Here is a 27329-nt window from a genome sequence, read left to right on the forward strand (position 1 = left end):
AGGCCATCACGCAGGGTTTCTAGGGATAGAAGTTCTGGTTGCCTCCCATCTCCCTGTCTCAGGGCACAGATGATGCTTCTGCACTGGGCAACTGTCACAACTGTTGATCCTTAACTCTGTCAGGAACGTCCTAATTGCAAGTCCTAGGGAAGCATAGGAGAGCTGTGTTCGTATCTCCAAAGGCAACTGAAGCGAGTTAGATACGTTGTCACATAAGGCTATTCTGTGAGTTTTGAGTGCTCCACAATCTCCCCGATCTTTAGCCTCTGTCTATGATTCTTCTTTCTTCCCAAATGGAGGATGAGCAGAATTTAAAATTACAACTGCTGGGACCGCTTTAAACGGCAAACTTTGAATAGCTCTGAATACGTAAGACCTCGGCATTCTGGTCTCAAGTAAGAGAGGAAGGAGGGACGTCTTAAGGACATGACCTCCTGCCTGATCTGTAGCCCATCCAGATGTGTTGCTTTCCTTTGGCCGCACCGCGTGGCTTGCAGAATCTTAGTTCCCCGGCCAGGGATCGAACCCGGGCCCCAGCAGTGAAAGTGCCAAGTCCTAACCACTGAACTGCCAGGGGATTCCCTAGATTTGTTGCTGTTTATTCTCCCGTTGTTGGAGTGCTGTCTCCAAAATCAAGAATTGGTTCTCTCGGGTACGGAGGTGCCCAACGGATACATGAGACTCTAATGCTTGCAGCCTTCTCTGCCCTTGCTTCTCCCAGGCAGGACTTCCACGACTGTGTCTGGAGCATGTGCGAGGGCTGTGCTGCCATGTTGGCAGTTGTGTTCTGTGATGCCGTGCACCTCTCCCTCCTGCCTTCCCTTCCTGCAGCCTCACTGTGCTGCTCTGTTCACAGCAGTGGACAGAGTGGCTCCCGGTAGCCACCCAGCCATGCAGCTACCCCCCGAGGCCACATTTTAAGGAAATGTGAGACCCTGCTTCCTCTGTTTAGATAAAGCATTTCTGCTCTTTACATTTTGTAACTTACCCTTGAAATTGCCAGTGTACCGGGGTTTGGGAGGTCTTTCTGATTTGGAGTCCTTCGCTTCCAGGAGGAGTTTTCTCTTGGCATCCTCTTTGACCCTTAGTCCCCGATGAAGTTGTCATAGCATCAAGGGGCCAGTCAGAATTTGGGGAGGTAACACAAAGGAACACAAAAGGGCGGTTTCTAAGGTATAAACTTCAAACCTCTGTGAGTTAGTCACATGATAACGCTGGCTGAAGGAAATGAGAAAAGTGTAATGTGTTTGTCAGTTGGTGTTGATTTGGTATTTCTTTCAGCCTCCTCCCTGATTTAGTAGTAGGCATTTGAGTTTTTTTGTTTTTTTGTTTTTTTTTTTGCTGGGCAGCTTGCGGGATCTTAGTTCCCCGACCAGGGATTGAATCCAGGCCACGACAGTGAAAGTGCCCAGTCCTAACCACTGGACCGCCAGGGAATTCCCTACAGGCATTTCATTTTATTTCAGGTCAACAATAATGCTTATTGCTATTTGAGCATTTGCTGTGAATCGGGCAATATGTTATGTGCGTCACATGGTTCTCTTTACATCTGGATAGCAATTCTACGAGGCAGATGATGTTATTCTCATTTGACAGAGAACAAAATTGTTCAGAGAAGTGAAGTAACTTGCAAGTCTACAAAACCAGGAAGTGGTGTGGCAGGAATTTGAACCTGACCCAGCAGACTCCAGAGCATTTGTCCGTTGCATTCCACTTGGATCTTTTTTGCTGAGTACCTAGCAGGCTCAAGGCAGAGTGTTACTGCTGCAGAAGATAAAAAATCAAATCAACAAACTTACCACACAGTTGAAGGTAAGATAGATGTGCCACCAAAGATAATAGAAGGACAACTGTTAGAGGTACCCAGAAAGTGTTACCGAGGAGGCTCAATGGAGGTGCCGTGGTGGTTAAAGGAAGTGGCTGAGATGGTAACACCTGTTTGGGATCCTCAGAAAAAGGATTTATAGAGGGGTTGCCCTTGAAGTGGGCCTTGTGGGACTGGCCGAACCTTGCCTGGTGGGGATGGATAAGGGAAAGATTTGTGGGTGATGATGACTGTCAAATGCCCAGGTAAATAAATAAGCTTCTAAAGAGACTGTTAGAGTGTACATGTGCATATATCTCTACGTATGTACATGTGTGTATTGCGTGTGCGTGGATGCAGTCATACATACATTCTTTATGAAGACCTTATCTTCTCTTCAAAAACAAATGACTAATGATTTTAAGTAGCAATGTTGTCCAAACTCTATTCTCTAGTTTTCCTGAGAACCAGAACACCTTTAAGCAATACTCACTATTAATAGACATTCATGTTTATACTGGCCAGGTAGGAATGAGGTTTTTTTTAATTTTCTTTTTTCTAGGCATCTATGATTAGGGCTACTCCCTTTTTTTTTTTTCAAGTAACTGCTCCTCTTTCCTAGCATGTAGAAACGTTAGACTTCCTGTTTCTGCTTGATTTTGAAACTATCGCCCGTTCACCTATCACAGGTGATCCCTGTGTCTCTGTGTAGTTGCGGTTTACGGGTAGCAAGTGCAGGCAGCGACCAGTCTGTCCCAGTGTGGATGTGGAGACCTCTCTGGAGTCACAATTAAAGGCTGCATAACGCATTCCACTATAGGTGATGAAACCCAGGTCCCAGAATAACAAGCAAAACAACTTTTAAAGTGACTGTTGTTGACCACTGTCTTCTGTGCATTGGTTTGGTAAGCTTATGGTTGATTTTTCGAAAGGACGGTATCAATTCTGTTGAATTATTCTCGGGGAGGACTGACTGTCCCTGAAGGCGATACGGATGCCAGAGAATACACATCAACAGTGTGGCTGTGTATGTTTCTCCGGTCTGTGTGACTTTACCGAGACTCTGTGAAGCTGTCCTTCTGATTGATACGGGGGAATATGCTGAAACTAGGTGAGTTAACTGTACCCTCGGACTAACTTCGATGTAACATCTTTGTCAGAATCTGGCAGAATGTTCAGATGACTAAACACCGTGGTGTTGCTGTCTACAGGGAAATAATCTTTGGTCACGGCTTTAGAGTGGTTGTGTTCACTGTTTCGTTTTGGTTTTTTTTTGCTATGACTCTGGGTGTGGAGAACTGATATTAAGCTGACAGACGTTTGAATACTGTGGGTGGAAAAAATGGCATCTGAAGTTTGCATGTAGACAGTTTCATTTGTACACAAATGAAGGATTGAAATGTTTCAGAAATGGGGCTCTGAACCGATCGAGAACTTTTTCACATAAAGTTTCTCCTTTTGACAAATTATATGTGTTTACTAACTCTCAGATGTCTCTGGATCCCAGTGGTCTGGTAGTGGCGGTAACACCTTGAGGAGAACTGCAAACACAAGGGTGTTTATTTCTGTTCTCGCATTATGTAGGGGTTTGTCAGAATATCACTGCTACCATTTCCTCTAACAGCCAATAAGGGATTTAACCCCACACGTAAGGCCTTTTGTACTTTAAAAATATACCTTAGGCTTGTTTTCAGCCTTACTTAATGCTTCTGTAAGTAAACTTAATTTTAAGATAAATTGGAAACGTCTTCAAGGATTGAAATAAAGAGAGCCTTTTAAAATAGCCCTTAAAGTTATATTGGTATTTACACACTCTTGTTCAAGTCTATACATAATATTTGTTGAGGTTTATCTAAAATTTTTCTGCTCAAAAGACTTTCTGGACCTTAAATTGAATACTAGGAAGGAACTAGAAATTGGAAGACATAGATGAGTGTTAATATATCTCGTTTCTTGGCCCATGAATTGAACCTCTGGCAGCCAATGCTATTTCGTAGAGCCGTGACTACTTCTGTTATGTGGAACGTGGTCACCTGGACATCATTTATATGAAATGTACATTTGCCTACCAGATGCCCAGAGCTGTGTGTGTGATTGTCTGTCAGCTTTCTTTATATATGTATATAGACACATTCTATCCAATATATAAAACTGGTTATGTGTCTGTGACTGTATATCATGGCATATATACAGTTGGAATCAGAGCCAGGTTTGCTTGGGCAGGTTTTGTGGGAGAAGTGAATTTTGGATAGAGTTCTACAGCGGGGGTTAGGGTAAGTAATGTACTTTGGCAGAAAGAAGCGGACATAAAACTTCCAAGGCTGGAGTGATTACATTAAATGCATTCGTGAGTAAGCATGAACCATTTAGGAGCAAACGTAAATTATTGGTTGAAAATAGCCAGGCTAAAAGTGAAGAGGAGGCAAGGAGATAAGTATATCAGAGAACAGGAGGGGTGTGTGGGAGCTTCTCTATTCTGTGTGGCTGGTAAACGTCAGCCGTGGAGACCAACACACCCAGACCATGTCGCCATCTAGTGGAACTGGCTGAAATGCACGGGGGGCATCACCACCTCTTCTCATTGCAGGTTAAATTAATAGTGTGGTCATCTTGGCAACAGAGAAGCTTACTTCTCTTTCCCCTGGGGATTTTAGATGCAGAGTTTGAGAAAGGAGATGGATGTAACTGTGCTCCCCCCAAAAGTATTAATTTTGACTCTAGGAAATGGAGCTGAGCACCAATATAAGGAATCTCCCATAGACAATGTTTGGAGGCCGTGGTCTTGCTGAGAGTGTAGGATGTATGTGGCCCTTCAGCAGCTCAGAGCATGGAACGTGCAGGAAGCAGCACTCGAGAGGGTCTGCAGCAGAGTGAAAGCCCACCACGTACGTCTCTGGGTTGGCTTGTTGTTTCATGTGGTTATGGAGTCCAACCTGTACAGTGGTGGCAGAGGACATGGACACCGCAGCCCACAGACCTCAGAGCTAGAAGTCATGGTAGAGAGCTGTACTCCTCCTGCCCTCCCTTCCACCCACCCGTGCATGCATCCATTCAGCAAAACTTAATGAATTCCTCTTCTGTATCAGGGACTCTTCCAGGTACCAGGGATACGCCAGTGAACAAAACAGAGAGAAATCCCTGCCCTTGGAGAGTAGACATTCTACTAGGGGATATAGACAATAAAATAAATAAGTAAAATATATAGTAGGTGGGATACTATTAAGTGCTAAGGAGGAAAAAAAATGTTTTTAAGCTGAATAGGAGGATAAAGATGGGGGCGGGGTGTGTGTGTGTAGGATTTGCAATTGTGTGTCCTCACAGAGAATGTGATATTAGACTCACCTGAAATATGTGAGGGAGCCACACCTGTGAATAACCTGGGGAAGAACATTCCAGGCAGAAGGAAAGCAGATGCAAAGGTCCTGAGGTGGGAGTGGGCACGGTATTCCAGAAACAGCCCTAGTGCTGATAAGAAAGAGGACAGGGGATGAACCAGAGAGATGGTGAGAGGCCAGATAAGGTGGCACGTTGTGGACAATTATGATGAATTTGACTTTCACTAGGCATGAGATGAGAAGCTGTTTGATTTAGTCTAATAGTCTCATTTTACAGACGAAATTTAGGACAGAGAAATCAAATCAGGTGTCCATGGTTATTCAGCATGATAGTGCCAGAGCTGGGATGGAAACCTGCCTCCTAACGGCCCACTGCCTGCCCAGGCGGGGTGCACAACCACACACAGGCCCAGACTTCCACGTGCAGTGGTTTAAGAGGAAGCCAGGTGCTGGGGGCTCCTCCAGCAGCTGTTTGGTTGTTCCCCCAGCGTGAACTACTTACCGATGGAGGCCCCACAGCAAACACAAGAAAGGATCAGACCTCTTAACTCAGAGGAGTCCTCTGCCCCAAATGCCTTCCTTTGTTTGAGTATAGAGACAAATCCTTGGATTTTCCCAGTGGTTACACGCAAGAATCTACAATCTTGTAAAGCCTCCCTACGTTCATTTCTAAGTTAATTGGATATAGTTAACATCCAATTCCTATAGTCCCAAATGTTTGATCTCAGTTCTCAGTATCACACATCTCCATAAAAGTTAGTAAGATGGCGTATTACATGTTACTTAAAATGAATTTGAAACAGAATTACCAGCTGAGGAGAGAGCGAATGGTTACCATAAAATACAGTTTGGCTTGGACAAATTTTGCCCAACATTCTTGTTTTACTGTGAGCCAATTCAAGCTTTTTTTTTTTTTTCCGTCTATCTCCTTTAGATCTCATGACAGATGTCCTCTGGACACAGGCCAAACCCTCTAATCTCACTTTCTGATGAAGGTCAGACTAGTGCTAAGTCTAGAGGAGAATGGCTTTGTGCTGTCGTCTGCATCACCTCCTGTCCTTTAATCACCGTGGCCTGTATCTTGTGCACAAAGCAACATGAGGTCTTTGCATAAGGCTGTCCCATCTTGTGGATAGAACTAACTTATCCCTATCTCTTGCCCCTTCTTTCCTTTCCTTTCCCCCTAAAGCAAAGCTCCCATTATAGGTAATGTGAGATTTATATCATCATCTTATTTTGCATTTATATTTGTTTGCATAGTACTTTCTCTCCCTCTCTCTCTCTTTGGGTTTTTTTGTTTGTTTGTGTGTTTTTTGCCAAACAAGGTAATTTCATGTGTTCATTTGTGTATGTTGTCTTTAAATGAGCTCTGAAACCCCACTGCCATTAGCATTGCATTCTTCGGAATCCTTTCGGTGGTTAAAGTCTTTGTCTCCCCCTGGAGCCAGAGGGCACGGACCCCTGTGGTCCTTTGATTCCTGGTCCTGAGGAAAGTAATGCTCCTGGTGGAGATGGCTTTGGTGAGAACCTGAGAAGGAGTGCTTGCTGGAGGAGATTCCATTATCAAAACTGAGGACAGCAAAGCAAATGCAGAAATGCAGGTATTTTTGTGGAGGTTGCTAGGAGCAGTAAGTGGGCCTTAAGAAAACTTGACAAGAACCATTTCTACATTTCTGGCTTATGAACAAGTATTTGCTGCACGTGGGTGACAGAGAATGAGAGCGCTGCGTCAAAGGTGCCTCGAAAGACAACCTAATTAAAAACTTAGCTGATTTCTCCAGTTTCCAGAAAGTTCTTCTGTTGGAATTTAGTGTTTCAGCTGTAAGGCTGCAGTGGAATTTAGTGTTCCAGCTGTAAGGCTGCAGTGGAAAGCTAAGTGTTTTAGCTGTGTGCTGTGTGTGTTTGTAACAAGCAGCGCCAAATGGACTTTGAGCACATCCGAAGGCAAAAATCTGGCCTGACCTTATTAGGCCAGTGTTTTCCATTGTTGATCTGCCCCTTCTCTGCTATTTAACAACTTCTTAGCCTTCAGGGAATGTGTCCCTGAGCTTCTCACCATACCCTTAGCTCCCGGGAGAAATTCCAAAGTAGGCCTGACCTGACCCTAGATTGGGATCTGGAGCTTTTATACACACACCTTCCCAGCTCCTTGTCCTGCCTGCCTTCCAAGTCTTGCTCTTTCACCCCTGTGAGGAAAGCAGCCACCCCGCTGGGGCAGGGATGTCCTCACACAAGGCCCATCAAGATGTCCCATCAGGGATAGTGGGGCAGGGCCATGCTGGGAGGAGGAGTGGAGGAGGATGCCCAGGGACCCAGGTCCTACCTCTCATGCATCCCTCCCTGTGTGTGCCACTAAGGTACCTCAGCATCTCCTCCCCGCCGCCCCCCACCCCCCAGGTTTCTGCTCTCAGCTACCACTGCCATCAGGTAGACAGGACTTAGCCCTGCAGGAGGGGGGGGGGCATGCAGGCTGCACTTTGGCCTTTGTCAGGCAGCAAGCTTGAGGAAATGGGAGAGAACGGTTTGGTCAGCGGTGCATCCTCAGCCTCCGTTACCCACTGTCCTAGGGGCTGGGCACGTGGTAAGGCTGGCAGCAAGGTGAGAAGTTCTCAAGCACGTTCCTCATTTGCGGCCCGCGATGTTGTATCAGTTATGGCTCTTCTTGTGCAAGAAAGGAACCCTAGTTTGGACTGGCTCATACAAATGTGGATTTTTTAGTAGTTGCATAAGTAGAATGAGATTTGATTTAGCAGTGCAGTGATGTCAAGGACCCACTTTTTTTCCAGTCTGCCTTCTGTGGTTAAGTTTCTTCCTCAGCTGGCTTCTTTCATGCTGGTTAAATGTCTGCAGCAATTCTAACTTCATACCCACAATACAGTGTCCAGAGGAGAGAGAACTGGCTTTTGGTAATTCTATCAGAGGAGTGAGTGACCTTTGCCAGAAGCCCCCAGCACATTTCTGATGTCTCATTGACCCAGATTGGGCCATGTGCCCAATCTTAAGCCAGTTTATTGAGTAAAGAATGTGCTGTGTTGATTGGCTTAGGCTTGGGTTGCCTAAACCAGTCACTCTAGGGCGAGGGGGATGGGATTACTATGACTGTGCGGAAATGGTCAGGGCTGAACCTGAGAGCTGGGGGCTGGGGTCAGTTTCTCCCTCTAACAGCAGGCTGCTCCCCAAGGAGCGGGCAGGCGGGCGGAAGGAAGTGATGGGAAGTCGGCCACGGTGTCTCCTACACAGGCTTCCTTTCACCGTGTTTTTTTTTCTTTCCCTGTTGCTTCTTATTTGGTGTCTGGCTATGGTCTAATACAGCAAATGGAGCCCGGCATATTGGATTACCAACCCCTCTCCCCCATCCAGTGACAAATGACACAGATGCTATCAGGGAGAACAAGGATACAGAGTCCATGAACCACAACAGTACTGCAGATCAGAGAGGGAAATTCTCAAACACAGCCCTGGTCTGGTAAGCGCTGAGCGATGAGAGATTAATTACAGGCAGCCCCTTCAACCTATGGTAATTATATGCCCCCATAGAACACTGGAGTCCAATATAAAATTTTTTAAAAAATCAGTGTAAGAAGTCCACACGTCCCTGTAAAGAATACCCTTACACTTTATATATATGAGCTTAATTGCCATATTTGATTATTTTATCTATTTTAATGGATATAACTGAACTCTGGATAATGTAAAGACTTTCAAGCTGCACACAAATAAACAAAAGAGGGCAATTAGTCATAAGGAGTTTCATTTAGTTGATGCCAGATGAGGCCTCCAGGAGAATGGCTATCTAGGACAGGGGATGGGGCTGGAGCAACTTTCAGAGGGCTCTTGAGGGAGTGAAAGGCATGGTGATATAAAGAAAACACCGCTTCTGTGATGAGTAAATTGGGATAGAAGAGGTGCCAGTTTATCTTTGTAGATGAAATCCTTGGCTAGGGTATAGGATACAAACTCCCAAACCTTGTCCCCAGCCAGCCAGTATTCCCTGCCACATCCCCAAGGGAATACATGCACAGAGGGGCCAACCAAAGCAGAGGAACCCCTTTATTATCAGTGGGCTTTGACCCAAACCCCAGTGATGACCTCGAACCAGGCTGCCCTTGTGGGTCACAGAAATCAAGTGCAGGAACACTGGGCTAGGCTGCAGAAGGACACGGAGGCTGCCCCGAGGGGCTGGTCACAGAAAGGACACCTCCACTGTGGAGGTCTCCGAGATCTACGTTCTAGTCCCTCTTTTTTTTTTTTTTTTTTTTAAATATTTATTTATTTATCTTTGGCTGCATTGGGTCTTCGTTGCTGTGCGCGGGCTTTCTCTCATTGCAGCGAGTGGGGGCTACTCTTCGTTGCGGTGTGCGGGCTTCTCATTGCAGTGGCCTCTCGTTGTGGAGCACGGGCTCCAGGCACGTGGGCTCCAGTAGTTGTGGCGTGCGGGCTCAGTAGTTGTGGTGCACGGGCTCAGCCGCTCCATGGCATGTGGGATCCTCCCGGACCAGGGCTCGAACCCGTGTTCCCTGCATTGGCAGGAGGATTCTTAACCACTGCGCCACCAGGGAAGCCCTCCTAGTCCCTCTTAAGATGCTTGTGTGATGAGCCTTTGGACTGGTCATATCAACTTACTGGACCTAATTTCTCATCTGTGAACAAGTTTGAGGAATGAGGAGATTGAGAGGACCTCAAAGCCTTCTTTGAGCACTAGCTTTCTGATTCTTGGATTCTATGCATAGTGTGATAGGAAATGTCATGTGGAACCAAGATGAGTTTCGGGGTGAGGACCTAAATCCTCTTTGCCAGCACTTACGGACAGACAAGTGATGGCACAGTTTCTGTATTACATGTCATAAATGTCTTAAATAGCCATCAAGTGGCTTGACTGGCTGAGCGCCGGGTGTGAATTGCTCCAAATTGAGTGCTGTTAGTTGGATCCTACAGATGCTGTGGTATAGCCACAGCTCACTGAATAGAGGGATTGTTTCCTTTGCCAAGCCAGGCTTGGATTTTGGCTGCCAGCCTTCTGTTCTGGGACATCCAGATGTCAGGGATCTTGTGGGAGCAGTGAGTTCAGACGGTGACTCGTGGCAGATGCTTCTGTTCAAAAGTGGTTTCAAAGCCATGGTCACGTGGCTTATCCTGGGACAAGTGAGCCCCACTGGTGTTTTCAGTCTCCTGTTTTGTTAAGAGTCTGATTGCAAGCGGTGCTGCACACTGTTGTGGTTTATTGTTTTTTGGTGATCCTATGACTCAACAACCCACACATGCTCCGCTCTGAAACGTTAGCCCTACCTCAGTAGGAGAGGTTGTTTGTTTTTAACATCAGTCTGCATAAAACGGTGGTCCCAAACTCAAATGTCTACAAGAACCAGGCAAGAAGTATCAGTGCGTAAGCAGTGCTTTATATGAACAGTTGCAAGTCTTGAGACCTGTGGCAAACTTGCAGAGAACAGTTCTCATCTAAAGGCATTGAAGTTCAGATGAAAAATAAAACTTACGTGGCCCAAGAAAACTCTGAGCTGGATTCAGTCCTAAGGCTATCAGTTTGTGATTCTTGGGCTATAAGCCAGCTAACTTCAGCTTTCATTGATATGTTTGCTCAGCTTCAGAGATGCCAGATTTTATCGATGTGAGCTTTTTGTATTTTTGTTTTTATAGTAGATTTTAGCTTTTTACCTTAGGTTAGAAAACTGGCTATCACTGGGGTAAGTGGGCCACCATAATTTTTACCCACAAATTGCAAATACTTGAAAAGAAACCATGTCCTCAGTGAAAATCATTTCTTTGGTTCAGTGGCCTTTGGAGGCGGAATCAATTTAGAGAAGCGAGTTGGAAATCTCAGTCAAAACAATTCTGAGTATTTTACATCATTAGAAAAATTTACATCACTAAAGATAAGGAACCCAAGCATTTGAAACTCACCCACCTGCCTGGCAAGTTGTCTGCTGGGTTTACTCCTCTTCGCCTTTTCTTGGTGTGAGGCAGGCAGGAGGTTAGCGAGCAGGGTGGAGTTGGGGATAGGATAAACTTGCATTTACTCTTTTCCCAACCCTCTGCTCCCCTCCCCCCTCCCCACACTCTTAATTTCTGCATTCCTGCTACCACCTGGGATGCCCTGTGAAGGAACAAAGAAACCAGTGAGTTCATTTACTCTTAGATGTTAGTCATTCACAGGCCTCTCCTCCAAGGTACGCTTGTATTTTTAAAAGAACCTGATGGTAGAACAGAAAATAGGGCAAAGTTTAGCCCAAAGTACCGCCTCTCTAATGAGAGTATTTCCTGTAGTGCTAAGAGGATAATTTGGGGCTTGGGAGCCTCCCAGGCGCCTTAGAGATAACACCTTGTGTTGCCATTTCAGGTAAGACCTGCTGGGCTAGCACCAGCCACTGAGCTTGGAGAAGGGGGTTCGACTTCATTTTTAATTTTTTTTTAAATATAATTTAAACTTGTGTGAGAGTCCATGCAAATTATTGCAAATGTGTTTTTGTAAGAGATTGATGGCACCAGCTTCCCTGTGTCTGGTATTGGCCAGTGGGAGAGCTTTGTGAACTTAAATATTCCTTCAGCAAAGTCACTCAATTCAAGCTGTGCTAAAATCGTGTTCTGTTGATGGTGTTTTCTCCTCAGAGTACTCTTCCAACTTACTCTTCTCAGTGAGGTTCCGTAAGTGAATAGTCCACCAGTCCTTCTTCTACTACCTTAATACCAGTTTATTCTGCAACCCCTTGCAATTTGGCTTTTACCTCTAGTTCTGTTACTACATCGTCTTTCTCAAAGATCCCCAGTGGCCAGTTGATTTTCATATCCACTGGCTTTTTCTTTAATCTTCCTTTCAGTTATTCTTTCACCTGTGGACTGTTAAACATGCTGTTAACTCTACCTGGAACCGTTCTTCCTTCTTTTCTCTCCCATCTCCCCTTCCTTGGCTAATTCCTTGACTGTCAAGTTTTAGCTTAGGCATCACTTTTTTCAGGAAGCCTTCCTTGATGACTCCCTCCCCCAGGTCCGATTTAGGTACTGGTCCTCTGAGTCTTCATAGCACCCTGTACTTCTGTGCTATTGCACTTATCATACTGTATTCTAATTAGTGTTCTTCACCCTCACCCACTCTACTGCGGGCTTTGTGAGAGCAGATACCGCGGTTGTTTTATCTACACCATTTGCCTTATATGTGTACACAGTAGATGCTCAATAAATATTTGTAGAATGAAGAGCTACATAAATGAAGATGACATCTGAACAGTGACGTCTTCAGCTTTGTCTAGAACAGATGATGAACCCCTGACTTCTTCCATCAACCTTTGGTTCTCCCTAAGTCCCTTGGACCTCCAATTAGAAGATGTAGAGCTTTCCTGGTGGCGCAGTGGTTGAGAATCTGCCTGCCAATGCAGGGCACACGGGTTCGAGCCCTGGTCTGGGAAGATCCCACATGCCGCGGAGCAACTAGGCCCGTGAGCCACAATTACTGAGCCTGCGCGTCTGGAGCCTGTGCTCCGCAACAAGAAAGGCCGCGATAGTGAAAGACACGCGCACCGCGATGAAGACTGGCCCCCGCACCGCGATGAAGAGTGGCCCCCAGTTGCCGCAACTAGAGAAAGCCCTCGCACAGAAACGAAGACCCAACACAGCCAAAAATAAATAAATAAATAAATAAATTAATTAATTAATTAAAAAAAAAGAAGATGTAGAGGGGTTGTTAGATACTGTCAATAAAAAATGATATCTGACTCTGAAGAAGAAGACAAGTGTCAGGAAATCCTGACCATTCCCATTCAGCCACTCATGACCAGGCAGAAGCCCTCTGCATTGCTTATGTTGAAGAAGTCAGGGTCACCTATGGATGAAACCAATGGAACATATGAGTTTTAAGGGTTCTGACCACCAACAGAATGGGAAACACGTTGTTCAGGAGAACAGGCAAGTTGGTGGTGATGATTTTATCATCATTATGGAGGAAGAACTTAACGTCTGTTTGGCAACTGTAGAGAAACATAGCCTAAGAGAGGAATTGATAAGTATTGTGTAGATACAAAACTGTGTAGATGGTACTATGCTTTGCGGGCCGTTTAAGAAATTTTCAAGATAATTTTAACCATTTGCAATTTCATTTTACTGATTTTAGAACCCAATGTCCCTCCTCTCACCTGTGAAAACATTACTCTCCTGTATTAAGGGTGTTACATCTGTCTGTAGATCTATGTATTAGGACAGGCTTTCTAGAGCAGTTAAAAAGAATGTGAAATGTTGATCACATGCTTCTTCTTGTCTCTTGAAATTGGGTAGGAATTGTTGACCGGGTGTAAAGACAATGAAAAAGGATAAATTTATTAGGCAAGGCTTAGTGAAAAATGTAGGTCCATATATATATATATATATATATATATTAGAGACTAGTGTAATTAGCAACAATAGTCTATTTTGTAGGACAAAAATGAAGTATGTTCCATAGCCTTTGTTTAGTGAAGAGGAGGTGTCCTATGCAATCTGTTGTAGAAATATTTTCATCAAAGGCTGTGAGGTCTGTAGGAGAGCAGCAGTCCCTGAAGAGCCCTGGTTGTCTGGGAAGTTGGTCTGGTAGAAGAACACATCCCCACACTGGTTGTCCTGCTCAGGCTCAGACTCAGATGTGTGAGTGGAGCCACATTCCCCCCGCCACATCTGTGCCTCCTCTGGACTTCCCCTTTTCTATTCATGTCTGGCTCCCCCTTCCTCCAAGTCAGCCAGGCTCAGAGCCTCTGAGTCGGCTTTGCTGTCTGACCTCTCTTACTGCACTATATTCCTCTTCTTTTGGAGCATATGGCACATTTGCCTTGAATTAAAATGATCTGTGCTCTGCTTATTCAGACACATCCTAAGATATAGAAAAGTTGCATGGAATGAGGTCAGAGGGACCCGCATTCCAGTCTCACTTCACATTCAGTCCTAGCTAAGTGACCTTGGGCCAGCCACTTATTTCTCTGAGGATCCGTATCCTCTTCAGAAGCAGATGCAGCCAGTAATACCCAAGATTCCTTCCTTACAGGATTATCATGAGGATCAGTGGTGATGTATACAGAAGCACTGCAAGAGCTAGAATATACCACCTTGCTGAGATGTCGTAAGAGTAGAGATATGTTCTGTAATGTGTGTGGCATAATACCTAGCACATAGTAGGTGTTTGATAAAGTATACTTATTATTGCTGATGATATTAAGACATAGCTTAATTTAAACACATAAATTGTTTGGTACTAAACTGAGTTGCTGGTTCAGAATTTGGGGCTATGGCCAAGTGGGATACTTTTTCCTTCCTCTGGTCCAGATAACAGGATGTTTGGGACAACCAAAGTGCTGCCTTTCTACATTCACAGGTTAATTCCATCCGTCAAGAAAACAGATGGCAAAATTAATTACATATTGTGCAACAATGGATCCCAAATTGGCCTCAGAAAACAGAGCATGTTGTAAATGCAAACAGCCTCTGAGGGAAAACTTGCTCCTAAGAGACTTGCTTAATAGAATGTTTATCACCTCAGAGGACTTCATGCCTTGAGTAAAAGAGGTGTCTGGAATTTTCCTCTGGGGTTTATTAGTATATATTATTCAGGTGGCCCGGTGCCGGATGTTAGTTCTTAATTTAAAGGAAACAGCATTCCCACTCTGAGGAAGGTGGGGCTGCTGCTCTTTTAAAGTGGGCAGCTTCTGTTGGTACCTTGCTGGCCCTGGAAATTCCATCAGCTGAAATGAAATTTTGTTCAATCCATCTTATTCATGGCTCCTAGGACAACTGTGGTGGGTTTGCTAGGGGGCTGGCGAGGTTGCCTCTATAAAGATGAGCACAATCCATTAGTTGAAGCCTAGACTCCAGTGGCTTCTACTGGGGCTGTTTGCATTTGCTCAGCACTCTGTTTATGAGGATGTTAAGAGGAAGTGCCTCCATTCTGTGCATGTTGTAAAACAGAAGGTTTGCAGCTGTCAGAATTATTTTCTTCTTGGCTTTTTATCCGATAGAGTTTTGGATTGTTGCAGATTACCAGCCTCAGTTCTCCAGATGCAATGCAAATTTTCTTGTTTTCTGTCTTTGAAGATAACAGATATTTATGTACACAGTTCCTTGTAACGTACTTTTGGGGTAAGGAGAAATTAGGCTTATGCTTACATGTTGTCATAATTCAATATTATGAAATGATTGAATGATTATTTTATTAGTTATGTAGTGCCTTCACAGTATCCAGTGTGTTCTACTCTCTAGAAAGGAGAAAAAAAAAAACCCCACAAGATATAATCTTATGTTCCAAATAGCTTACAGATCTGCCTCAGAAGACAACTAACATCCAGAGTATCAGCTTTAAGTGTGTTAGAAGTTCACAGTGGAAGTTAAGTTCACTGCGGGCTTCAGTAGGCTTTATGGAGGAGTTGAGACCTGAGCTAGGCTTTGGGGTTAAAAAAAAAAAAAAAAAAAGAGCGTAACAGCAGAAAAAATAGACCTGCAGCCTGTTCCAACCGTGTGGCTGCACAAGATGTGTCATAAGGTTTGTTTCCAGTAATTTCCAGTTAATGAAAACAAGTGTCAAAGTTTCTGAATGATTACTTACTTTTCAAATCATTCATGTGTACTTGTGTATGGGGTGGGGAGCAGTCATGATTTTGCCACTAGTAGCGTCATTTACACTCACTTGCATTGCCAGCGCTTTCTTTGGGAGAGAGAGGTCGTTGTTCCAGCTGGCATGCTGGGTACCTGGCCCATAGCCTGCTTAGCTCAGCCGCTTTCGTGTGTGCAGGGACTGTGGCAGGTACGGATCATTGTATTTCTAGCCTCAGTGGGCATTTGAATTTTCAACCCATGGTCTCATTTAAGGGAAATCAGCTTGAATCTGTTAGATAATACCAGCTAGCGATGATAGTTAGACTAACAGCTGTGGGAACGGAGGGGAAAAAGGGCTATTCGGGAAACATTTTGACTGTGGGACTTAGATTAGAAGTAAGGGGACACAAAGCAGCCTAAGTCAATGATAATCATAAGTTTCTAGCCATCATTTGCCTGAGTAAGAACAAATTTAATATTATGAAGAAAACCAAGATGCTGGGGGTGGGGGAGGGATCTATCTGTGCCTTCAAGTATAAGGATACTCCCTAGGTGAGTATCCTTCCAAGATGAGCCTAAGGAACCTTCCAAGCAGACTTGTCCTAAGGGCAGCTGGAAACATATAGGCTGGAGCAGAGGTTCCCAACATCTTTACTCATGGAACCCTTAGTGTCTCAGTAATTTTTTCATATCATTTCTAGGATACAAGAAGTACCAAACAGTTTCACTTATGAAGTGCTTAGGTCCCCATAACTTAATAAGTAGTTATGTACTATTAACTTTGTAGCCATGTGAAAAAATAATACACATAAAGTGAAACGTTAAAAAATAATGTTTTTATTTCATTCTTCACCAGTTACTTACTAATGGAATGGGTGCATCTGTTGGGCCTTGCATGTTTCAGTCAGGATCCAATCAGGAGATAAAGCACATGATAATTTGAACAGGAAAGTTTAATATAAAGAAATATTCGCTAGCAAACAGTATGGCGGCTCCTAAAAACTTAAAAGTAGAATTACCATATGACCTAGCAATTCCACTTCTGGGTATATACCCCAAAGAGTTGAAAACAGGGACTTGAACATGTATTTGTATATCTATGTTTATAGCAGCATTATTCACGATAGCCAAAACGTAGAAGCAACCCAAATGTCCATTGATGGATGAAGGGAAGAAACAAAATGTGGTATATACACACAGTGGAATATCATTCAGCTTTAAAAAGGAAGGAAGTTCTGACACATGCTCCAACATGGATGAACCCTGAGGACGTTAACTAAGTGAAATAAACCAGTCACAAAAAAGACAAATACTGAGTAATTCCACGTACATGAAGTACCTAGAGTAGTCAAATTCAGAGAGAGAATGTAGGATGGTGGTTGCCAGGGGCTGAGGGGAGGGAATAATGGAGAGTTAGTGTTAATGAGTATAGAGTTTCAGTTTTGCAAGATGAAAAGAGTTCTGGAGATGGATGGTGGTGAGGCTTGCACAACAATGTATGTGTACTTAATACTACTGAGCTGTACACTTAAAAACGTCTAAGATGGTACATTTTATGTGATGTGCATTTTACCACAATTGAAAACAGTAATAAGAAAGAAAAAAAATTTTTTTAAGAAATATTCATTTTGATGAGGGTTGGCTGTTAGGAAGTAAAGAGAATTCTGAAGAACAGAGGAATAAGAAACATAAAGAGCGGCCTCTTCCCCTGGGTTTGAAACAAGGCACCAAACCCAAACTTGCCCTCTCTTCTACTGTAGACCTTGTCGGGGAGAGGATGGCTGGCCTTGGCTCCTTGGATGGCAGAGAAGTCACAGTAGCGCTGTGCTGGTAGAACTTGCTGGAAATCCATCCTCTAGGATGCCGAGGAAATGTGCATGGGGAGGTTTCTCACTGGAGGGGCTCTTCTACAAAACCACCTAAGGGGGATGCCCGCAGAAGCTGCCGGGGGATGCCAGCAGAAGCTGCCGGAGGCTGGTTGGTGCTGACCACCACGTACAGCAGGAGCCAGCTGCTGAAGAAGGTACCTGCATTGCAGGAACTGGGGGCTGGAGAAGCCATGTATGCTTGTATAAGGCAGCTTGCAGCAAGAGCACACCAGAACCAGGAAACAAAAGTTCCTCTTCCTGTAATGTCTCTCCATGGCACTCCACTGACAAAGCTTAGGGTAGAACCAGCTGGCCAAAGAAAAAATACGTAAAGTTCCATCTTTATTTTTGCAGAGGGTGAATTGGAGCTGTGAGGCAATAAATTGATCACTGGCCACCTCACAACTTCTTAAACCTTGAAATCAGATTGTATTCCACTATCCTAATTTCTTGTTTCACGTTACTTTTCACAAAATATTTGCTTTTTAGTACAGCAACTGCCAACAACCCAGCTTTGCAAAGAAATGCTCTCATCCAAAGAAATATAGCAGTCTAATGTTACACTGTGAACTGGCTTGACCTAGTAGTTCACGCAGTGTCTGAGGGATGTGGAATAATGCTATGTCTTCCTCAAAAATTTAAGATATCCTGCAACACCCCCTCGAGTTTGCTGTAGTGCTCTCAGGCACCATGGCACACAATCTGAGGATCTCAGGGCTCAAATTGTGAGTCTCTTTCACCAACTCTGACCACATCATTCTAACATATGAGAATCTAAGGTACCGATTTGGTTAAGAATACAGAAGAGTCAGGTGTAATGTAAAAATTGTATAGGGTCAATATTGTTTCTGAAAATCTTTTAGGAAGTTACCAGATTGGAGAATAACACACCATCTTCCAGTAAGTATAGGACTTATTGTAAGTGTTTCCTCCAGCATTGGAACAAGTTCCTGTTTCTTTCGGACTAGATTGGATAGTTGCCTTGTCTTTAGAGGTACTTTGACATAAAAAAAAAAAAACATGCATAGCCTTAACCACGACATTCACCATCAGTGTATGAGATGCCCCCAGTGTGAGAGGCAATTCAGAGACAAGGGTCAGAGAGGGACCAGCAAAGCCCCAGCTCCATCTCATGCTTACTCTTCAGCATAAAATCATTTCATGGTGGCTGATGCCCCATTTAGGTTATTATTTTTCTCTCTCTTTCTGTCTGTTTTGGGCTGATGGTACCTAATTGAATTTGAGAAAGTTGAATGGCATGCGATGGGACTTTGCTGAATTCAGTAGTAAAAATTCTCTTGAAATAGTTTTCAGATTTAAAAAGTTAGTGATTTGTAGCTTTCTTCTGTTTCTACGAGGAAATGAATGGACTTAATCAGACCTTTTTTAGGTAGGTAGGCAGGCATACTGTTCATGTCACCACTTTCCCAGAAAATACATTCATTTTGGTGATGTTTACAGTTTCGTGAATCATAACTGGTACCTATTTCTATAGCTCTTCTTTAAGGCGAAGCTGAATAACTTAAGCTTTGTAATCTGACCTATTCAAAAGGAAAAACTTCTGATCCATGCCTTTCAGTGCTACCTGCAAAACAGCCTCCCTTTTCCTCCTGAAACCCTGTTTGGATAAGTTCTGCTTTGGTTCACATTTTCATCACCTGCTGAGTTTGTCTGCTGAGTTTCAGCCTTGGCTGCTTTCACCTGGCAAGCCTGTCTAGCCCTGTAGCTTCACACCCCAGCGTTTTCTGTCTCTTAAACAGTGACGAGTTGGCACGAATATTAACTTAACAGAGAATCTACCCATGTCAGAAACTCAATGTTAAAATCCAAATATGACAACTTGGAATGGATTAGACTTTCAAACAGCTCTCAGACCAGGAGTCTATGGTCCAAATTCCACATATGAGCACTACTTCCGTTTTCTTGTGGATTTCAAAAGTTTGTTCAGAAATCCCGATAAAGATCTTAACTGCTCAGATGTGATCAAGTAGGGACACTACCCAGCCTGTCTTGGCATCCTTTTCTACCCCCTTAGAGTGAACACACGGAAGAGAAAGAGATTGTCACTGCTGCCGCCTCAAGCAAAGCTGCTTGCTTCTGAATTCTTCATGATAATCAATAGCAGATGTGTGGCCAGCCCTGGAAAGTTGCATAACTGTCTCACATTGCATTCGACTGCAATCACTAGCCAATACGAGGGGGTCTCCAGTAGGCTGTTGAAAAAGAAAATTCAGTTAAAAAAATCTTTATCTCATCATAAAAGTATTTCCTTGCTGTAAGCAGTAAAGGTAGTGGTTAGAGTGGAAGTAGTTTGAATATTACTGCCCTTAAACTTGAACTTCACTTCATTATAAGGAGGAACTTTCTAATGATTAGAGAGGAAGTGGGACCCTGTTAAAGGAGTGAGGCTCTGTTAATAGAAGTAATCAAGGAGATTCTGGATGAATGCTTGCTGCCTGTGACGTGTCTAGGATATTGCTTCACAGCCAGGTAGAGGATTAGAGTAAATGACCTCTAAGGTCAATTCCAAGCCTGAGTTTCTGTGACTATGATCATTGATCACTTTTTCCTCCTGCTCCTTTTCTGAAGATAAGCCAGGGATGCATAGGTCAGGTGTGGCACTGCCTTCTGGGCCCAGTCTCAGCCCTGCCTCTTTTCTTCCTGGTGAATCCCTTCTGTAGCCCCTCTCAGGTTATCCCACGTTGACCCCATTAACCTGCGCACAGTGAGGTTCGGCCCTTTTATTTTCACTTTCCATCGCTGGACCACACACATTAAATTGCCACACCTATCTGGACCTTCTGTAGGGCCAGCATTTAGGGCTTCCAAATAGATGCTCCACAACCTAAAATAATCTGGCCTTTTTCATGAAAGTATTTGGAAAAGTGATGAGGGGGACTTCATAATTTTCAGTGCTTTGTCACATTCTTGACTCATATTTTTATAGTTGCTACCTTGTGAAATAAGTGGCATTATCCCCATTTTACAGATGTGCAAACAGAAGCTCAGAGAGGTTAAATGGCTTGCTCATTTTTAGAAGAAAAGTGATAGAAGAATGAATAGAAAAATAAAATCCTAATGTAAATGAGGCAGTGCTTACTGAGTTTGTGGTAATCAGGCCCAGTTCTCCCACATTGAGTCTGGTGTTCTCTTCTCTGCTCCTGGCAACCTCACATCCAAGGAGGTTTAGTCAGAGTCCTGACCGAACTTTTAATTTAAAAAAGAAAAAAAAAGATCTGTAGTTTCATGTAGCTGAATAAATAGACGCTATTAAACTTATGGTTTATTTAAAGCATTGAATATCAGGAATGGAATAGCTTTGATTTGAGGCTGTGATCTAAGCATTTGATCAGAGTGATTTGAGCATTCCATCCTAGAATCATGACCAGCTCAAACTTTTTGAGAATCTTCCAGTATAGCAATCTTTGAATTATTCTTCTGCAAAATAAAGGACTTGAATTTTACATGAGTAGTTTAATAGAGTGAGAAAGTCTGGATATAGGAAACAGGAGGCCTGGTTTTCATTTACTGCAGTCTCAGAAACATTATTACTTACTTTTGTGACCTTGAGCAAATTGTATAACCTCCCTTTCTTTAATTACATATCTGTAAAATGAGTATAGTGACCCAAGGGAACTGAGAAGTCTGAATAAAACATATATAAATGCAAGGCATCATAGCTAAGTATTACAAAAGAAAGACCCAAAGACATAAATTCTTCAGATAGTATTTTCAGACCTGATTTTGAGTGTGTGTGTGTGTGTGTGTGTGTGTGTGTTTCATCATCTGCTAAAAGTTTTTAGCAAGGAAGATTTCTTAGGAGAGAAATAAAAGCAAACACTGATAGTCTAGGAAACAAGTGTCTCCCAGATGTGTTGTCGTCTCCCTGTGTGCACTCACCCCAGATGTCAGCACTTCTTCCCATTCCCTCAGAATTAACCACTCACACCCAGAGCATTAGTGAGTCTGGAGGATACACTGAAAATGCCATAGGGAAGAATGAGGAGAGGGTTTACCCAGAGCAAACTTCAGACTCCCAGGCAGGGCCCTGGGAGGCAGCTTTCCCCATCCTCCGTCTCCACACTTATCCTCAGCCTTCTTCGTTGATTCACAGCAGTTCTGTCCCTGCCCCCCAGTCTCCCCCACCTCCTCCCGGTACCAGCAGTGCATAAGCAGGAGGCCACTTGAGGCTCAGGGCTTGGCCTCCTGAGAAGGTGTGTAAGGAACCTCCACTGTCATTTGAATGGCCCTTTCTCCACTTTTGGTAAATAAAACTTTCTTAAGGGAGAAGAGTGAGATCACCTGGGCCAGGCAGGGGCTCTGGCGAGACACCCATTTAGCCCCACCCCTCTTTTGGAAGGTTAAATGCAAGAGAATGTGTGAGGAGGAGGAGAAGGATGCAAAGCCTGCAGCCCTAACCAGGTGAGACCAAGAACATAGATCCTTCTGTGAGGAGAGGGCTTGAAAGCCAACTTTATATATAGATCATGGAAGCCTTTAAAGACTCTCAAGGGTGTAGACATAAATAACAGAAGAAAAGGCGAGGAAAGCCTCAAATAGAAGAAAGCCACTTTTTATACCAAGTAAACAACTCCTTTTTTTCCCCCTGACCTAAAATGTTGTTTATACAGATTCAGTCTCTTGTCAGCAGGGTAGAAATAAAAATATTGATGAAATGACCATTTCTGTGGCATGGTATTCTTATGACCTAGAAGCTGTTAAGTCTATAACAAATTGACAGAGATGCTTAGTCGTTTTCACTGCAGAGAACTTACAACATTCTTGAATGGGAGCAGAGTATGTGGTACCTCCTGAATGAACTGTACCTTCTCTTCCCAATTCTGCTGGCTTCTCTTCTGTGTAAGTCTGAACACTTGCTGCCCTCCCCTGTTCTTAGCAGACATCTGGGCCACTGTAAGCAAGAGGTCCAAAGCCCAGGCATTTTCCCAACAGCTTTACTGAGGTATAATTTAAGAGGACATGTTTCTGCTGTTCTATATAAAGTTCAGTTGAGAGGTGGTGTTAATAAACCTTCCTTAGAACCAAGATCACTTGGAAAGTTGAACTCTTTAAGTCTCTGGTCAAAATTACCAAAATTATGCCAGTAAGCTCCATGTGAGCAGAGCCCTTTTACATGTGACACATGTAAATATTCGATAATGACTGACTGAATGAAAAAAAACCAAACAAACAAAAAAACAGAATCTTAGCCAGCACTGTAACTCTCCCATCTTGATACAGAAGGTGGGAGAGCCACTGTTGGGCATGGGTAGAAGTTCAACATAGTATTTAAAAGCAGTTTGGTATTAAATGAGAAGTGCTGCTAACTTAGTTGCTATTTTGTATCAGGTGGTCTGTAAGAGATTGTTGTTGTGACTTCAGAGCGTATTCCAAGCCACACTAAGAGGTGGTGGAGTGTTTCCTAAACGTACAGAAGTGAACAGGTTGCACTTACAGGAGATAACAAATCATTGTGATGTACTGGAGCATATTTACTAGGGCTAAAAAGTAACTAATCTCCTTTTGAAAACAGAGCAAAATCAAGACGAAGTGACTGATCTAGTATCTGTCTGTTAGCGTAGACAACCAGGGAAACCCCAGAGAATCAGCTGCCCTTTGTCACCATTCTTTTTTTTCTTTTTTTTCTTATTCATTGAATATTTATTGAATAGATACTATTTTTAGGCTAGTATATAGAGAGTGTTGTGGAAAAAATAAACATAGAAACCCTTGGGTAGTTTTTTTGATGATTTCATAGAACACATACAAAATATATACACCATTTTAGCTGACATCCTCGTGTTATATATTATACAGTTGTAGTTCAGAGGAGTGAAATAAGAAGTTGGAAAGAGCTAATTAGAGGCAGACACTGAACTAATACCTTATTTTACTAACACAGTCAGCTGGTTTCTTCTTTTAGGTGGTTAAGGAGATTTAGATAAATTTACAGTTAACCACAAAACAAAGAAATAAATGCTTACAAACAGTGAAACACACTTCTGTAGAACTTCTGAGAAGGACATGGACATTTTCATATGGAGAGGTCCTAGAATATCTGGAATTTTGGATACTAAAGAAGATGGAGAGAGGCTGTGATACAATCTTTTAAAATATACTGAGCCTGCCTTGCACTTGAGCTAGATCAGGACATTGTTCCCCAAGGTGACTTCTGGACTGCATTTAAATACAAAAGTTTTTTGCCAGGTTTCCTGAGGATCCCAGCGAAAGTTCAAAGATCAGCCTAGCTGCTAAAACGACTCTAAATTGAATTAGGAGGCTGACACAGCAGCGCTTGAACTGCTCATTCAGCAGTTGCTCTCCTCTGCTAAACTGAGTGGAGCTGAAGGCCTTTTTGTGAACCCAGTGTAAAACAAGTTGGACATTAGGATGTGTACTTTAACACACCTTATGTGGTTTGTACATAATTGGACTTGCAGGAGGACATTTCATAAATCATTCTTATGGGGGCACTTTCTGAAGGAAGAAGGTAAAAGTGAGTCCTTCCTGTGGCTGATGGGGCCTGGACTTTGGGTTGTGTGAATCTGCGTAATCATCACCTTGAAAAGGTGTTGCATCTTACTCCAATTATAGATGAATGGGAGCTATCTTTATGTAGTTCACAGCCCTGGTGAGATCCTGCAGGGCTCCTGGCAGACATCTGTGGAAGTCTGGGCTGCCATGGGGGAGGGCAAGGACAGATGGCGCCTGTGGGGTGAGGTGGGGAGGCTTCCAGAATGATTCCTTGGATGAGACAGGAAAGGTCGCTTCTGACCGGTAAGGGAGCTTTTCTTTGGGTTCAGAATGACCTTCATGTCTCCTCCGTAAGTCTGAAGTTACAGAGTGAAGGTATGCATCCTAGCGGCTCAGGATGTGTGGCAGGGGAGACCTCGTAGTTAACTGCGATTTTTGGAAGGGTGCAGCCTGTTACCCTTTTGGTGGTGAGGTCAGTTTCCGGGAAGCTCCACAATACTGATATTTTCCAGATGTTTCTCCTCTTTTCTCCTTTCTGACTGGCTATGTCTTCCTCTCATCATCCTGCCCTTTTAGTAGAATTGAGATAAAATTCTTCTTGGTGTCTTAAGCATGTTAGAATCACTCAGCAGTAGGAACTGATTTAATATCTAGGCCTTATATTAATATTTACAATAGCCTTCACTGCTTGTGAATAGCATAAACGCTTCTTTTCTGTTCAAACCCAATACTGAAATAAAACCCAAGAATATCTTTTACAAAAATTTACTTTTAATGGTGGCGGTAGTTTGTAATAATCTGTGGAGGATTTTATGGTTTTCATATCACTTTTTGCTTATATTACCTTCTTCAATACCAAACATAAATTTGTGAAGTAAATAAAATTTATTAATCCTCATTTTCCAGATGAGAAAGGGGAGGCCCAGAGAAGTAATTTGCTCAAGGTCATACAAATAATAAATGGCAGAACTAAATCTTAATTCAGATTCTTTATATCTGTTGTATATTCTTTTCATTAAATTTACTATAGGGCCTCTCTTCTTGTTTTTTGCCCATATTAAAAAAAAAAGGGAAATGAAGAAAAAGAAAGCAGCTGGAAAATAAATTTATTAAAAGAATGTAACTTTTCTCACAGTTTCCAATTGGATCTTTCAGGTATGTTATTTGAGGACCTGTTGCCTTAGATTGGTAATAAAACTAATGCTCTGCAAAATACCTCAATAAGACAGGTATGTCGGTGGCAGCTCTGGTCTCCCATTCTCCGAAGGAAAAATTAAGGTTTCACAAAGCTAAGACGTCTTCCTCTCAGCCGGTTGTGGGAGCTTGTGGACCCGACCAGGGGGCAGAATTGAGATCTGTTCTCCAGGCTCTCCAGCCTCTTTATTCTATCAGCATTTCAAAGGCCTGACTACCTCCCCACCCACGCCTCCTCTTTCGGCTTTTTGGAAGGAATTTATCCATGGTAGTTGCAATTAGCGCGGGGAGGGAATCGCCCCCTCCGTCTGGGGGATGGCCCTTGCGTAACTGCAGAGGAGTTAATGCTCCCGGGTTGCGGTTTGAGTAGGAGTGCTCGCCCGGGTTATACGGAATGAGAAAGCCTCCTTGTCTGCTTTTCCTGCACAAAGGTAAGGGGTGGAGGCTACACCCCACTTTCTGATAAAGGCCCCCCTCTTGGGCTTGTGAAGCAGGTACCTTCCAGGCACATGGACCAATATCCACGTTACTTTCCTACAAAAATAACGTATAAAACCGAGCAGCTTTAAAATCCTTCATTTTGGGCGTATAAAACCCCAAGACACAGAAAGTTAAATGGGCGTCGAAAAATGTAAGCTAAAGATGGAGAAGCATTCTTTGGACTGCGTGTGCATTTATGCCTTATGTAAAACAGCAGCGCGCGCCGAGATGGGTCTTTTTTCTTCCCTGCACATTGGTTTACCAGGCATGGCTCGTCCGGGGTCCTGGCGGCCGGCACCCCTCTGCCCGGCCCCTCCACAAAGTCAGCCCCACCTGCGTGCGCCCGGCCACCAGCCGCCAGGTCGCCGGCGACGGGCTGGGGCGCGCGCCCCGGGGGCGGACTCCCGCCGCCCAGCTGAGACGCGATTCGTCACTCTTGCAGAACTTTCCCCCTGAAAATCCCTGCACCAAAACCAGCTCTCCCGCCCCGCGGAGGTTTTGATTTTAGTGGCTTTCCTTCCTTTTATTTTCCGTCGTGTGCGGGTTTGGGCTGCCAAGCAAATTTGCAGCTCGTCCATGTCAGTGGCAGTCGCTTCTGCCGCCGCTTACCCTGACACCATGCACTCCGAAGCAGAAGAATCGAAGGAAGGTACGAGTTTGATTTTGCTGGGGGGCCCCGCCAGATTCTGCGGAGGAATGTGGAAGTAGGGCGGAGTAGGGGAGCAGATGGGAATTTAAAAGTGAGCGATGGGTACTTTGTCCGCTCTCCCTGCGCCTTCGCCGCTCAGTTAGAGCCGAATGTGCCGAATCCTGGACCCTTCTCACCCCGCGGCCGTTCAAAGGGGAGGGGAGGAAGAGTCGGACCCAGCTCAGCCAGCCCACTAGAAGCTGCTTTCTAGATTTCTCTGGAAACGAAACAGCCCCAGTATTGACTCTAAGAACGCAAAATGTACTTGGAAGAGCGCTGCCTGCCTGCATCGGGACAGCCGAAAGCCGGATCCCCTGGAAGAGCCTTAAGAGTCAAGGGTCTCCTGAAAAAGGGTTTCAGAAATTGGAAACGTTGTGTGTTTCCGGCTAAAAGGGGAAGCTGCGTGGGGGAGAGAAGTGAAAGATCTTTATTTGGGGAATAGGTTGGTTTTTTGTTTTTTGTTTTTATTTTCTTGTTGGCTGTTCAGCAGTGAATTTATTTTGTTGGAGGCTTTAAGGGGGCTGAGAGATGAGGGAGGCCTTGTGCAGCTTGAAACTGAGGAGAGTTTGTCTGTTTCCAACTTTGCCAAAGCAAAGGGTTTCATTTACTCCTAACAGAGCGGGTGACAGGGCTGGAAAAGCTCCAACCAAAACACAATTATACGCTGCTGTTAGTTCGGGGAGTTTATTTGTGTGTGAGTGTTTGTATGCTTTGTTTCCTGAAACTTTATGTATACAAAAGTCCTCTTGTAAGTTGAGGTAGGAGTAGGGATAGTTGGGGGACTGTTCAAGATTGTGAAATTTCTTTTCTTTTTCAAGCAGCCTCTTGGGAATCTGGTAAATTTCAAGTCAATCACAGCAGCTCTGGGAGCGTGAGGAACAGAAAGGAGCCCCATCATTTCCCCATTTGGTAGATATCAGTCAGGGAGA

At 43.8% G+C, this 27329-nt stretch overlaps 1 protein-coding gene across 9 annotated transcripts in view; it reads left to right on the forward strand.

Moving 5' to 3' along the window:
- The window catches only part of TNFAIP8 (TNF alpha induced protein 8), a 122893-nt gene that overhangs the window by 58476 nt on the left and 37088 nt on the right, over positions 1 to 27329 (forward strand). For 3 of the 9 annotated variants that reach the window (XR_014240873.1, XR_014240874.1, XR_014240875.1), the window contains exon 1: positions 1825 to 2915. The exons of 1 other annotated variant lie outside the window; for it this stretch is intronic. Coding sequence is in view for 3 of the 8 variants with exons in the window: in XM_082378490.1 (XP_082234616.1) it covers positions 26289 to 26361 (73 nt within the window). In the remaining 5 variants the exon portion in view is untranslated. 5 more of the 9 variants (XM_082378496.1, XM_082378494.1, XM_082378492.1 and 2 more) reach the window with 5 other exon arrangements.

This window comes from Balaenoptera borealis (assembly GCF_965194805.1).
Source record: "Balaenoptera borealis genome assembly, chromosome: 2".
In the NCBI taxonomy this organism is placed as follows: Eukaryota; Metazoa; Chordata; class Mammalia; order Artiodactyla; family Balaenopteridae; genus Balaenoptera; species Balaenoptera borealis.